General features: G+C 43.3%; 1 protein-coding gene across 7 annotated transcripts in view; it reads right to left on the reverse strand.

Annotated features, from left to right (window-relative positions):
* The window catches only part of LOC109906676 (activin receptor type-2A), a 48995-nt gene that overhangs the window by 14555 nt on the left and 18415 nt on the right, over positions 1-16025 (reverse strand). For 3 of the 7 annotated variants that reach the window (XM_031792349.1, XM_031792348.1, XM_020504505.2), the window contains 2 exons: positions 1749-1956; positions 1004-1125 (listed from right to left, as the gene is read on the reverse strand). In XM_031792349.1, coding sequence (XP_031648209.1) covers positions 1004-1125; positions 1749-1956 — 330 coding nt within the window. The remainder of the gene's footprint in view (positions 1-1003; positions 1126-1748; positions 1957-16025) is intronic. The other 4 variants (XM_031792351.1, XM_020504508.2, XM_031792350.1 and 1 more) reach the window with 3 other exon arrangements.

Below are 16025 nucleotides of genomic sequence, written 5' to 3' on the forward strand. Positions count from 1 at the left end.
GGGTGGTAATGGGGAGGAGGGGGAAGAAAAGGAGAGGTGTGGGGTACATAAAGGTGCGAGAATGGGGAGGATGGTGGAAAGAGAGGGAAGGGGGTTGGTGAGGAGGAGACAGGGAGATGGAGAGAGAATACACCTTAATACAGGTATGCAAATGTGCTTTGTTCCCCTCATATTTTCATCACGCCATACACAATGGTATCAGAAGACTAGTAGTGAAACACTCTAAAAATAGTTCCCGACACAGCTCAACACATCTGGGTCGCTTCAACAAAATCCTCTAAATAGTGAGATTAATAGTGAAATGCATTTCATGAGAACTTAAGCCAGCAGCCAAAAATAACCACCGAAACAACCAACTGACCCAAAAAACAAATAGCTAAGCCTTACTGTGCAGTGCGCCCACTTGTCATATCACAAAGATGTAGTATTTGATGTGATCAGCCACAGCTATGTCATCACAGTTGTCTGCCATCACAGTTGTCTGCCATCACAGTTGTCTGCCATCACAGTTGTCTGCCATCACAGTTGTCTGCCATCACAGTTGTCTGCCATCACAGTTCTCTGCCATCACAGTTCTCTGCCATCACAGTTCTCTGCCATCACAGTTCTCTGCCATCACAGTTCTCTGCCATCACAAACACGGCTGGATTGCATTATTGCAACCTTCCTGTGACACTGAGGTTATCTGGGTCTGGGCTTGGTGGCCCCGACGGACGACACTAGTTGCTACACTCTGACTGGGCCTAGACTCAGACAGGTCCCTACTGGCCGCCATAGAGAGGAGGAGAGTGGCCAGCCTGGACACAGAGTTTTAAATTAAAGCAGTAGACCTACGGGCCCTGGTGAATTAGAAGACCTTGTGTCTTTAGTGTGTGTTGGGGAATATGCCCCAGTGCCTCTTGGGTTAGGTTGGGTTATTCTTATTGACTGATCGTCTGTGTTTGGCTGGAAAACAGACAGAGGAGGATGTGACATTACATCAGCTTCCTGTGTGTGAACTTACATGACGACTTACTTTGGACAGCCTGCGTGTCGGGGCTGTAGAGGAACTTGTCGTTACACATGTTGCCTTCGCAGCAGCAAAAGAAGACGTCCGGACTCTCTTTCGTCTCCACACATTCACTACTGCGGCAGAGAGAGAGAGAGAAAGACAGGAGAAGAAAGAAGAGAACACCTCTGTCACAAAGGTAGAGAGCTGAGTGCTGGCAGCCCTCCACTGAACCGATCCCCCTCTTTCTCTCACTTTTTCTCTCTCTGGTGAGGAAGAACTACATCTTTACAGGAAGAGACAGACAACCACTCTGACAAGCGCTGTAGTAGAAAGCCAATTTAGGCTTGATCCGAAAATGTGGTATGTGGTCGGAGATGCCGTACTTATACTTATTTTCCACCATCATTTGCAAATAAATTCATTAAAAATCCTACAATGTGATTTTCTGGATTTTTTTTTCTTATTTTGTCTGTCATAGTTGAAGTGTACCTATGATGAAAATTACAGGCCTCTCCATTTTTTTATGTGAGAGAACTTGCACAATTGGTGGCTGACTAAATACTTTTTTGCCCCACTGTATATGCCATTTAGCAAACACTTTTATCCAAAGTGACTGTTTTTGTGCATACATTTTCATGTATCGGAGGTCCCGGGAATCAAACCCACTATCCTGGCGCCATGCTCTACTAACTGAGCTACAGAAGGACCACTAAGCCCTAAGTCTACAATCTTGCCTCAGAATAAGACACTACCTAACCTGTCATAGCAGTTGACATCGTCCAGCCAGCAGCCCTGCTTGACGATCTCGATAGTTCCCGAGGTGTTTTTCCAGGTGGCGAAGCAGTGGAGCCTCTTGTCCTTATCTCCGTAGCAAGGCTCGATGCCACTGCGGTTGGTTCGCTCCTTCTCCCAGCTAGAGTTGTAGTAAACACACTCCGGTGTATCCGAGCGACCCAGGATTGCACCTACAGGACAGAGCAAGAGATACACAAGCAGAACGGGTCATTCACAGCCTGTATTCTACATACGGTGCATTCGGAAAGTATTCAGACCCCTTCACTTTTTAATCTCGTTACGTTAGAGCCGTATTCTAAAATTGATTAAATAAAAAATATGTTCCTCATCAATCTACACACAACACCCCATAATGACATAGCAAAAACAGTTTTTTTGAATTGTTAGTCATTATTTTTAAACACTTTTTTAAATTTTTTATTAAATAACAATTCAGACCTTTTGCTATGAGTCTTGAAATTGAGCTCAGGTGTATCATGTTTCCACTGATCATCCTTGAGATGTTTGATTGGAGTCCACCTGTGGTAAATTCAATTGATTGGACATGATTTGGAAAAGCACACACCTGTCTATATAAGGTCCCATAGTTGACAGTGCATGTCAGAGAAAAAAACAAACCATGAGGTTGAAGGAATTGTCTAGAGAGCTCCGAGACAGGATTGTGTCGAGGCACAGATCTGGGGAAGGGTAGCGAAACATTTCTGCAGCATTGAAGGTCTCCAAGAACACAGTGGCTTCCATCATTCTTAAATGGAAGTTTGGAACCACCAAGACTCTTCCTAGAGCTGGCTGCCCGGCCAAACTGAGCAATCGGGGGTGAAGGGCCTTGGTCAGGGAGGTGACAAAGAACCCGATGGTCACTCTGACAGAGCTCCAGAGTTCCTCTGTGGAGATGGGAGAACCTTCCAGAAGGACAACCATCTCTGCAGCACCCCAACAATCAGGCCTTTAAGGTAGAGTGGCCAGACGGAAGCCACTCCTCAGTAAAAAGGCACATGACAGCCCGCTTGGAGTTTGCCAAAAGGTACCTAAAGGATTCTCAGATCACGAGAAACAAGGTTCTCTGGTCTGATGAAACCAAGGTTTAACTCTTTGGCCTGAATGCCAAGCATCACATCTGGAGGAAACTAGGCACCATCCCTACGGTGAAGCATGGTGGTGGCAGCATCATGTTGTGGGGATGTTTTTCAGCGGCAGGGACTGGGAGACTAGTCAGGATCGAGGGAAAGACAAACGGAGCAAAGTACAAACAGATCCTTGATGAAAACCTGCTCCAGAGCGCTCAGGACCTCAGACTGGTGCGAAGGTTTACCTTCCAACAGGGCAATGACCCTAAGCACACAGCCAAGACAACGCAGGAATGGCTTCGGGACAAGTCTCTGAATGTCCTTGAGTTGCTCAGCCAGAGCTTGGACTTGAACCCGATTTAACATCTCTGGCGAGACCTGAAAATAGCTGTGCAGCGACGCTCCCCATCCAATCTGACAGAGAATGGGAGAAACTCTCCAAATACAGGTGTGCCAAGTTTGTAGGGTCATACCCAAGAAGACTCAAGGCTGTAATCGCTGCCAAAGGTGCTTGAACAAAGTACTGAGTAAAGGGTCTGAATATTTATGTAAAAGGTGATATTTCAGTTTTTTTATTTTCTAAAAACCATTTTTTTTGCTTTGTAATTATGCTGTATTGTGTGTAGATATATATTTTTAAATAAATGTTAGAATAAGGCTGTAACATAACAAAATGTGGTAAAAGACAAATGGGTCTGAATGCACTGAACAACAGGCTAACAGAGCTCATAACAGGGCAGCAATTGCCTCAACTAGTGTTCATTCATATCATTTGTTCAGTTCACTGGACAGTAGTGTATGGATGTCAAATAGGTCTGCTTTTACTATCTGACTGATTGATTAACTGACGGAGGCCAAATGTGGCATTCTGGTTACAGCCTACGTGTCCTTAAAAGACACAGACAGATGCAGTGCACACACAGGAAAACAACATGTGCATTTTCAAATAGAACAGCTAGGCTATTGATGTGTACAGCAGCTTCCATGTAACTGAGGTATGGGTCTAACTTTAGCTACGTCATGTATTTTTCAGCAGGGCACTGACTGAATCATTCAGGCTGAAATAAAAGGGCTACAGAAGTCAAGTGCTTTTGGCCAGAGTCGGGCTGCAGCGGTAGGTCGTTTTAAACTACAACGTAAACAGCATCCAGGCTGAGGGCACTCTCTACCAAAATGGTGGTGGATAAGGTGAGTTTCCCCCTTTACTATGTAAAGCGCTTTGGGTACCTCAGTTGGTAGAAAGGCGCTATATAAATCCAATCCTCACCTTTGCTGTGCATTGCACTTGCCTCACACAGTTAGAGAACTGCACACACAGGGAGGGCCAAAGCCCAGCAATAATCATTAAGGAATGAGCTTCGCCCCAGATGCATGGGGGATTTTTTAATTCGATTTATAAGTGGTCAAAAAAAGATGATCCCATACAAAAGACCTCAGTTTTCACCTATTAAACAGGTGAAACATAATTGTTCCAGCGGGTAAGAGAAGGAGTACTGCTCTCAATGCTCTGTCCTACTGCTCTCAATGCTCTGTCCTACTGCTCTCAATGCTCTGTCCTACTGCTCTCAATGCTCTGTCCTACTGCTCTCAATGCTCTGTCCTACTGCTCTCAATGCTCTGTCCTACTGCTCTCAATGCTCTGTCCTACTGCTCTCAATGCTCTGTCCTACTGCTCTCAATGCTCTGTCCTACTGCTCTCAATGCTCTGTCCTACTGCTCTCAATGCTCTGTCCTACTGCTCTAAATGCTCTGTCCTACTCCTCTCAATGCTCTGTCCTACTCCTCTCAATGCTCAGTCCTACTGCTCTCAATGCTCTGTCCTACTGCTCTCAATGCTCTGTCCTACTGCTCTCAATGCTCTGCCCTACTGCTCTCAATGCTCTAAGCTACCATTCTTCCAGTGGGAATCCTCTAATTCCCACCTCACAACCCTGAGAAGACCCATGTTCGGGAACCAGAATCCCAGCCCTCTCTCCCTTGGCTTGGGTTGGCCCAGCCTGAAACTGACCCGGCCCTGGTCCTCCTGCCACCTCAGCTTGCTCTGGTTGGTTCTCTTACTCAGGAGCTAAGAACAGCTCTGGCAGTGGGCTGTGCTGCTCTGTGCCCAGGCTGTAGTAGGGCCGTTCTGATCCCCTGGTATCTCAAACCCGGGCTCGGCTTGGCAGACCTGGGCTCAACAGCACCACGTCACTGCCTCAGTCACAGCCTGCCAGGGCTGCTGTGTGTGGGTGGGAGGCAATGCTGGGAATCAGATGCAGGTGGTTCTCTCTTCCCGTATTCAAGAATATGCTGTTTTATGGAAGCCTTTGGGCAATTCCATGGTAACGGAATTACGCTTTGACTCAGTTTTCAATTCAAATGTATGCTAAACAGAAACCATTGATTTCAAAGTTTAACAAACCATACAACTCCATGCACAAGGTCCTACATTTAACAATTTCCACAAATTGTCACAAAAACGAATTACCGTTAAGAATGATGCAAACATTGCTAAGAGAATTAAGGTAAAAAATATCCCTCTGTTAATGCAGGTTTTCCAAAAACTCTTAATTGTCTGCTCCGAATTAAGATTGAAAAATGTCTGCAGAAAGAAAATGGTGTCAGCTATGACATGACACCAATTTATTTTGGTTATGGAACTACGGTAGGTAGTAAGTGGATTTACATCCGGTAACAGAATTAAAAGAGAGAGAGGCAGAGAGGGAGATTGTCCAGACGGTTTTCACAGTCTTGCTTTGACCACCAGACAACAGAAAAAAAAAACTGTTATGAGCTGAACATAATAGTATGGCAGTGGAAGGGAGAACAGTAGCAGGTGACCAAACTGTGGTTTGTGGCTACTATGATTTCTATAAATTCTGCTACTGATTTGGTAACGAAATTACCAGTTTTAATCACAACCTAATAATGAATAAACAAACTTGTATTCAGGTAAAACACTAAACCACTTGGTAGGTCTACCCTTCTTTATCCTCCCTCTTCACGAGAGAGAGAGAGAAATGAGAAAATATCTTAAAAACAGGTCCAATGCAGATGTTTTTAACTCAAATTTTAAATATCAAATCATTTCTGGGTAACAATTACAGTGCCTTCAGAAAGTATTCATACTCCTAGACTTTCCCCACATTTTGTTGTTGTGTTACAGCCTGAATTCAAAATGTATTGAAGTGAGATTGTGTCACTGCCCTACACACAATACCCCATGATGTCAAAGTGGAATTATGTTTTTGTAAATGCTTACAAATGAATACAAAATGAAAAGCTGAAATGTCCTTAGTCAATAAGTATTCAACCCCTTTGCTATGGCAAGCCTAAATCAGTTCAAGAGTAACAATGTGCTTAACAAGTAACAATACGTTGTATGTACTCACTGTATCCAATAATAGTGTTTAACATTATTTTTTAATGACTACCTCATCTCTGTACCCCACAAATACAATTATTTGTAAGGTTCCTCAGTCAAGCAGTGAATTTCAAAGGAGGGCACCTAATTGGTAGATTAATTAAAAAAGACACTGAATATCCCTTTGAGCATGGTGAAGTTATTACACTTTGGATGGTGTATCACCCAGTCACTACAAAAATACAGGTGTCCTTCCTAATGCAGTTGCTGGAGAGAAAGGAAACCACTCAGGGATTTCACCATCAGGCCAACGATGACTTTAACATCTCTGGCAAGACTTGAAAATGGCTGTCTAGCAATGATCGACAACCAACTTGACAGAGTTTGAAGAAGTTTTAAAATAATAATGTTCAAATATATTGTAAAATCCAGGTGTGCAAAGCTCTTTAGGTACTTACCCAGAAAGACTCACAGTTGTAATCGCTGCCAAAGGTGATTCAAACATGTATTGACTCAGGGGTGTCAATACATATGTAAACTATATATTTCTGTATTTAATTTAATACATTTCTAACATTGTTTTCAATTTGTCATTATGGGGTATTGTGTGTAAAAATAAAAAAAAGTTATCCGTTTTGAATTCCGGCTGTAACAACAAAAGGTGGAATAAGTTAAGGGGTATGAATACTTTCTGAAGGCACCTTACTGTGATTGTTTTCTAGTAAAATGGTAATAAAAAAAGCTTTTCAGCAAAGAGAAATGTCTCAAGCAACAATTTTGCTAGGACTGTCTGAGTGGTTTGAGTGGAGGAGGGGGGGTTGGATGTGCTGTTCTTGGCAGAGAGATTTGATTTGATTTGTTATTGGCAGAGAGGTGGTGGTGTCACAATGGAAGGACAAAACTCCATCCCACCAAAACAGCAGTCTTTTCAAACGCTCTTACACTAAAAGGGACTTTTACACAATTTGAAAATATTATTCTAACCTCAGTGTGGAAATATAAATAAAAAACACAGGAAAATCTCATTTTCGACTGCACTGCCTTTAACCTCTACAGGATAGTGTCTCTAAACCGGGATGGTTGTTGCTAACCTGAGCGAATGTGACTAGAATGACGTTGTAAACAACAGCCAACCTTCCGGGACATAGACATGTCTTATATGGGCAGAAAGCTTAAATTCTTGATAATCTAACTGCAGTGTTCAATTTACAGTAGCTATTACAGTGAAAAGATACCATGCTATTGTTTGAGGAGAGTGCACAACAAAACACTTATCATGGCAACTGGTTTGATACACTCACCTCTGAACATAAATAATGAACATACAGTCGGTAATCTTGCTCTGATCTGTCATCCTGAGGGTCCCAGAGATAAAATGTAGCATAGTTTTGTTTGATAAAAATCTATTTTTATATTCAAATGTAGGAACTGGCTTCTACAGTTTGAACCCCTGCTGTCTCAGTTAGATTTGGGTATTGAAAAAAAGGGTCAGATCGTTAAGAGGTTTTAAAGATATGTGGGTTTAAGTAACAGAATTGGCAATGCAATGCTTTTTAAACTTAGGAGGCAAATAATTTATTTTGATATTAGTTGGCAGGGGTCTTTACTTCAACATGATTGTGTTTTGATGTATTTCTAATAGCCAACTCTTTTCTGGTAGATGTCTTCCATTGGTGGAAAAAGTACCCAATTGTCATACTTGAGTAAAAGTAAAGATACTTAATAGAAAATGACTCAAGTAAAAAGTAACCCAGTAAAATCCTACTTGAGTAAAAGTCTAAAAGTATTTGGTTTTAAATATACTTAAGTGTCCGACTTCCGGCGCCGACAGAGATGGCCGCCTCGCTTCGCGTTCCTAGGAAACTATGCAGTTTTTTGTTTTTTTACGTGTTATTTCTTACACTAGTACCCCAGGTCATCTTAGGTTTCATCACATACAGCCGAGAAGAACTACTGAATATAAGATCAGCGTCAACTCACCATCAGTACGACCAAGAATATGTTTTTCGCGATGCGGATCCTGTGTTCTGCCTTACAACCAGTGCCACGGGATGGTTCCCATGCAGCGACCCAAAAAAACGACTCAGAAAAAGAGGGAAACGAAGCGGTCTTCTGGTCAGACTCCGGAGACGGGCACATCGTGCACCACTCCCTAGCATTCTTCTTGCCAATGTCCAGTCTCTTGACAACAAGGTTGATGAAATCCGAGCAAGGGTAGCATTCCAGAGGGACATCAGAGACTAACGTTCTCTGCTTCACGGAAACATGGCTAACTGGAGAGACGCAATCCGAAGCGGTGCAGCCAGCGGGTTTCTCCACGCATCGCGCCGACAGAAACGAACATCTTTCTGGTAAAATCTTTCTGGTAAAATCACACCATGTCTTTCTGGTGACATGGTGTGATGAAAGAAACATACAGGAACTCAAATCCTTGGGTACTGGACTTCCTGACGGGCCGCCCCCAGGTGGTGAGGGTAGGCAACAACATCTCCTCCCCGCTGATCCTCAACACTGGGGACCCACAAGGGTGCGTTCTGAGCCCTCTCCTGTACTCCCTGTTCACCCACGACTGCGTGGCCACGCACGCCTCCAACTCAATCATCAAGTTTGCGGACGACACAACAGTGGTAGGCTTGATTACCAACAACGACGAGACGGCCTACAGGGAGGAGGTGAGGGCCCTCGGAATGTGGTGTCAGGAAAATAACCTCACACTCAATGTCAACAAAACTAAGGAGATGATTGTGGACTTCAGGAAACAGCAGAGGGAACACCCCCCCATCCACATCGATGGAACAGTAGTGGAGAGGGTAGCAAGTTTTAAGTTCCTCGGCATACACATCACAGACAAACTGAATTGGTCCACTCACACAGACAGCATCGTGAGGAAGGCGCAGCAGCGCCTCTTCAACCTCAGGAGGCTGAAGAAATTCGGCTTGTCACCAAAAGCACTCACAAACTTCTACAGATGCACAATCGAGAGCATCCTGGCGGGCTGTATCACCGCCTGGTATGGCAACTGCACCGCCCTCAACCGTAAGGCTCTCCAGAGGGTAGTGAGGTCTGCACAACGCATCACCGGGGGCAAACTACCTGCCCTCCAGGACACCTACACCACCCGATGCTACAGGAAGGCCATAAAGATCATCAAGGACATCAACCACCCGAGCCACTGCCTGTTCACCCCGCTGTCATCCAGAAGGCGAGTTCAGTACAGGTGCATCAAAGCTGGGACCGAGAGACTGAAAAACAGCTTCTATCTCAAGGCCATCAGACTGTTAAACAGCCACCACTAACATTGAGTGGCTACTGCCAACACACTGTCAATGACACTGACTCTACTCCAGCCACTTTAATCATGGGAATTGATGGGAAATGTAAATATATCACTAGCCACTTTAAACAATGCTACCTTATATAATGTTACTTACCCTACATTATTCATCTTATATGCATACGTAGATACTGTACTCTATATCATCGACTGCATCCTTATGTAATACATGTATCACTAGCCACTTTAACTATGCCACTTGGTTTACATACTCATCTCATATGTATATACTGTACTCAATATCATCTACTGTATCTTGCCTATGCTGCTCTGTACCATCACTCATTCATATATCCTTATGTACATATTCTTTATCCCCTTACACTGTGTATAAGACAGTAGTTTTTTTTTGAATTGTTAGTTAGATTACTTGTTCGTTATTACTGCATTGTCGGAACTAGAAGCACAAGCATTTCGCTACACTCACATTAACATCTGCTAACCATGTGTATGTGACAAATAAATTTGATTTGATTTGATTTGAAGTATCAAAAGAAATGTCAAATTCCTTACATTAAGAAAACCAGACGGCACCATTTTCTATTTATTTTATTTACGGATAGCTAGGGTTACACTCCAACAGTCAAACATAATTTACAAACATAGCTTGTATTTAGTGAGTCCGCTAGATCAGAGACAGTAGAGATGACCAGGGATGTTCTCTTGATAAGTGTGTGAATTTGGACCATTTCCCTGTTCTGCTAAGCGTTCAAAATGTAACAGGTACTTTTGGGTGTCAGGGAAAATGTATGGGGTAAAAAGTACATCATTTTCTTTAGGAATGTAGTAAAAGTTGTCAAAAATATAAATAGCAAAGTAGTACTTAAGTTAAAATACCTTTAAGTACTTTACACCACTGATGTCGTCAATGACTCCTATTCCATCCGTTTGACCAGAAATCAAAGCCTTTTCTTACTCCACATTTTTAGAATTGACAATTTTTGAAAAATCCACAAATGCCTCAACTTCTCAAATATATACTAGCTTTCATTTGACACCCAATTTGTCATGCTTCTATGAACTTCTCGTCGGTGCTCATGGGTCCTTTTAGATGGAAATACCCCTTTACATAAATTAGCCTATGTAGCTCAACAGTACAAACTAAACAATATTGCACACAATGTTCCTGTGTCTAAGTTGACTAAGTTGAACACTAGACTATTGAACAGAATGAAATGGAAGCAAAATACTTCCAAAAGAAACGCTCAATCAATCTTCTGACTCGATCGCTAGTTACTGCTCCTTCAGATACCAATCAGGGTGAGTGCATAGCATAGCCCACACAAAGTGGCAGATATGCCTGAAGAACATTCCCTCCCACACAACAGCTCTGTGTCCCAAATGGCACCCTATTCCATACATAGTGCACTATTTTTGACCAGTGCCTCTGGTCAAAGGTAGTGCACTATGTAGGGAATATGGTGCCATTTGGGACACCGTTCAGTTTTATGGTACGGAACAACTCTTTATTTTTCAACACTTAATGTTGTTCTAACAATGATTTATTTATTTGCAGAGAGATATTATATGGGTGAGAGTGAGAAACTTCTCAGAAACATCTTAAAGCATTTCAGAATGAGCCATATGTTGTAGTGATTTGTGGGATTCAGGTTAAACTCTGGATTAAATAAAATTATGGGTGGATGTTTGTAGCATCATACTGCAATGAGGATTTCTGGGTAGGTGTGGGTATGAATAAATATTCAACAGAATAAACAGCCGCAATAAAATAAACAGCCTGAAAACAAACCAAAAAGCTTATAAACCTAATATCAAGATATTGTTCAGAAGAAGAACTAAAAATGACTGCAGTCCAGGCTCACTGCTTAAAACCAAACCATTCCTAACCACAAGCCTCTGTTAAACAGAACAGACACGTGTGACATGTTTTCAATGAAAGTAGTTCATCCTTCTGTTTAACAAAAGTAATCCGCTGGAATTAATGTAATCCACAAAGCATGTAACAAAATAGTCGCAACACTTTGCGAAACTAGTCTGGAGGAACCATATGTTTTCAAGCCCCATCATAATCGGAGCTGTTTTTTTGTGGTTAGCCAAAACAACACTCAAGAGCCAGGCATTCAGACCCTCACCACAGGTTTACAATGAGCTAACCCGAAAACTTCTGTCAACTCATGATCCCTTGTTAGAAGGAACTGCAGTTGTGGTGTTAAGACAACACAATGTCGGAGAAAATGTCAATATACAGAGGTCTTTGTGCTACAGAAGACATGGTGGTATAGTCATGCACCGATTACATTTTTGTCCGATATCGATATTTTTCCGTGCCAAAAAAAACAATACTGATAACCGATATTTACAATTTTAGTGGCCTTTTAAGCATTCTAGTACAGTTAAATAGTTAACACACACACATGGATGCAGCGGTCTCAGGCATTGCATCTCAGTGCAAGAGGCGTCACTACAGTCCCTGGTTCATATCGAGGCTGTATCACATCTGGCTGTGATTGGGAGTCCAATAGGGCGGGCACACAATTGGCCCAGCGTCGTCCAGGTTTGGCCGGGGTAGGCAGTCATTGTAAAAAAGAATGTTCTTAACTGACTTGCCTAGTTAAATAAAAGGTTACAAACACACACATTTTTGGGTCATTTACATATGCCCCCAATACCAGTAAAACATAATCAAAACCTATTTCTTTCATTTACTTGCTGTGCTGTTTCATTGTTCATTTGTTCAGTCGTTTCATTCTCAATCAGGATTTCAGCAAAAACTCAGCAAAGAAACGTCCCTTTTTCAGGACCCTGTCTTTCAAAGATAATTTGTAAAAATCCAAACTTCACAGATCTTTATTGTAGAGGGTTTAAACACAGTTTCCCATGCTTTTTCAATGAACCATAAACAATTAATGAACATGCACCTGTGGAACGTTCGTTAAGACACTAACAGCTTACAGAAGGTAGGCAATAAATGTCACAGTTATGAAAACTTAGGACACCAGAGGCCTTTCTACTGACTCTGAAAAACACTAAAAGAAAGATGCCCAGGGTCCCTGCTCATCGGTGTGAACGTGCCTTCGGCATGCTGCAAGGAGGCATGAGGATTGCAGATGTGGCCAGGGCAATAAATTGCAATGTCTGTACTGTGAGAGGCATAAGACAGCGCTACAGGGAAACAGGACGGGCATAATGCAGCTGGTGGCCACACAAGCTACTGACTGTTACTTTTGATTTGACCCCCATTTGTTCAGGGATACATTATTCTATTTCTGTTAGTCACATATCTGTGGAATTTGTTCAGTTTATGTCTCAGTTGTTGAATCGTGTTATGTTCATACAAATATTTACACATGTTAAGTTTGCTGAAAATAAATTAGGTTGACAGTGAGAGGACCCTTTTTTTTGTTGCTGCTGAGTTTACATGTAAAGCAGTAAAGTTTCAGCTCTGTCTGTCTGTGGCCTCACTTCCTCGGTGCGCACTCTCACGGTGTCCATTTCCATCATGTCCAGCTGTGTACGTAACATTTCACGTAAACCCCGTTTCTTGTCTGCATCGAAGTAGTGGTCATTGTACATAGCATCGAGCATGGAGGCGACACAGTAAAGAGAGAATGCCACCGAATCGCTTTGTTGAGCAGGCCTTTCAATGCCACGACAGAGGGTATTCACATCTGCTGCAGGCGCAGTTGACGAGCTTATTTATTGAGTCTGTTGTTTGAATGGAGCTAGCTAGTGTGATCATGTTTCAAACATGTTCTCAAATGCCATTGAAATGGCAGCAGAGGTATGACAACCAGCACATTCATGAGCATGCACTACGACTTTCCTGAGTACAAAATCCTCGACAACCCACTGTGCTGTCAGACTCAGCATGCTCATGGGGTTGATAGCGCTGGTCCAAATGTCAGTCGTGAAGCTAATAGCAGTGACACAATGTAAAAACATTTTTTGTTGGAGTGACGCTATTACTGTGTAACTCCGGTAGGGCAAAATCTGAAAAATAGCACACTTGGTAGTGTGTACCGGTGCGCGACCAGTCGGCGAAAGCAAACATCACCCACGACAGAGAACGATTGGCTGTCAAAGGCAATGAATTCCATTATATTGGAGTTCATGGATTAGGCCGCCTTTGAGTTGTCTCGCTGAAATGTTATTACTCTTTCAAATGACTGCTCGACTTGTTTACTGCTCGATCCTCACAGCAGCCATTGTGGGATAGGTTAGGAATGCAGTGTTGCACATGTAGTGCTACATTTTACGTGGTGTCATTAGGCCATGTACCGACGTTATATAGGTATGCACGTCAGATTTGACATCAGTTTTCCCACATCGGCATTAAACTAGACATCGGGCCGATTCCGATAAGGTTACCGATATATTGTGCATCACAAGTGGTACTACTAATGTACATGGAGAGAGAGCAGTGCTGCTCACAGCAAAACTTAGTCTGATTTGCCCCCTGCTCAGAGTGTAGCCGAACTCTCACTCTGCCCTGAGTGCCCTCCATTTCTAGCTTGGAGAACATCTTTGTCCTTAGATGTACTGAAACATGCCCACAGTATGCCCACTAAGTTTAAGGGAACATTAATTGGCTACTTTCAGTACAAGCAAATGCAAAGTGAACATTGCCCACCAGACGACCTCCCATTCCCCACTCAACCTAAATGCAATCAAATGTTGTGGTTTAGACAGACAGGGCCATTGCCTTTTATGTACAGTAGACTGACTGGCAGGCTGGTGGACTGCAGTACAGGGAGTGAGTCTGGACTTGGCAGCCTCACCAAAGGCTCCCCGACTCCCTGCCTGTCCAGAAGCCAAAAGGTGATGCTGGGACTGAGAAGGTAATCATACGAGCTTGAGGCCCGGAGCATTTAAGAGCTAAAGGGCTCCGCTCAGTCCAGTGGCTATCAATGTGGCTCCCCTGGAGGTCAGGGCCCTTGGGCAGGTGACCAGTCGGTATTCGACCATGATTAATACAAGTTTGTATAGCTGGCTAGATTAACCACCAATCTAAAATTGTTAGCTGACATGGCTAATTGAGTGACTGTCAGTGACTGACATAACAAGAGAAAAACTGCTGATACACAACTACATTACGAAATTGCACTTTGTGTATTCTATTATTCTTACCCTCAACAGTAAGTTGAGACCCAGACTGAGTTCCTTAACCCTCCAGAAATGTCACTTACGTCTGGAACCGGCCCTGCATGGGGGACCTCCTGCACTGTCATGTGTGTGTAAACCAAACTATTCATTAAAGACTTGGCATAGTTATAGCAGAGGGTGGAATTGCTCATGCTGTTGATTTAATAAAAAATTACAAGAATATTAAATCGACACAGACACAGAGCAAATATCCTAATGGATAATGATTATTGACGATTCGCTTGTTGATTTTGTGAGAGATAGGCCTACAGAACGCAAATAAACTCCACACAGAATTGCTTCAAGCTGGGTGCATCTTTAACCTTAAAAAAACAATCCCTGTTCTCGTGATGATGCCCAGTGCCAAGATGGAGTGAAAGGGAATTCATTTGAGAAACCTCCAGAGTGAGCAATTAATTCAGTTGCTCCCGAGTACAACATTACACCAGCCTTTACAATGGACTGATTTCAGGGGCCACTCCAGGATAAACTGGAGAGAAGAATGTATTTTTTTGTTTTGTTTTTAATGTACTTTTAACCCCGTTTTCTACCCAATTTTGTGATATCCAAATTGGTAGTTACAGCCTTGTCCCATCGCTGCAACTACCGTACGGACTCGGGAGAGGCGAACGTCGAGAGCCATGCGTCCTCCGAAACACGACCCTGACAAGCCACACTGCTTCTTGACACAATGCTTGCTTAACCCGGAAGCCAGCCACACCAACGTGTTAGAGGAAACACCTTACAACTGGTGACCGAAGTCAGCGTGCATGCTCCCGGCCTGCCACAAGGAGTCCCTAGAGCGCGATGGGACAAGGACATCCGGCCGGCCAAATCCTCCCCTAACCCAGATGACGCTGGGCCAATTGTGCGCCGCCTCATGGGTCTCCCGGTCGGGGCTGGCTGCAACACAGCCCGGGATCGAACACAGGTCTGTATTGACACCTCAAGCACTGCGATGCTGCTAGCGTAGAGGAAGGGCAAACGGTAATGCTTTTACAACAGCACTGGAGCTAGCCAAAGGCAAGAGTGCAGAGGTCTCACGAGACTTAAGAACTGGCTTTGTGAGGAGAGTAGTGGACATGGGTTAAGAATGAACATGTTCACTATACTACCTCCCCGTTTCACTCAGTTTCTTTGGATCGTGTTCTACCGTTTTGTTCCTACTGAATACACCCCAGGTTCTCTGCAGTTGGGGCCAGGAGCAGCTTTAACCTCACCTACTACAACTTTCTAGCTGGAAAAGTGACTTGTTTCAGTCTGTCAAACTGAAAAATTGGGGCAATTACAGCCAGCTGCTTGTCTGACTGGAGGCACAGCAGCTGCCGAGGCTCGTAGCTGATACGTAGGAAGCGGCGCAATTGGCACCCTTTTCCTATATAGCGCACAACT

Source organism: Oncorhynchus kisutch, linkage group LG16, assembly GCF_002021735.2.
Source record: "Oncorhynchus kisutch isolate 150728-3 linkage group LG16, Okis_V2, whole genome shotgun sequence".
NCBI lineage: Eukaryota > Metazoa > Chordata > Actinopteri > Salmoniformes > Salmonidae > Oncorhynchus > Oncorhynchus kisutch.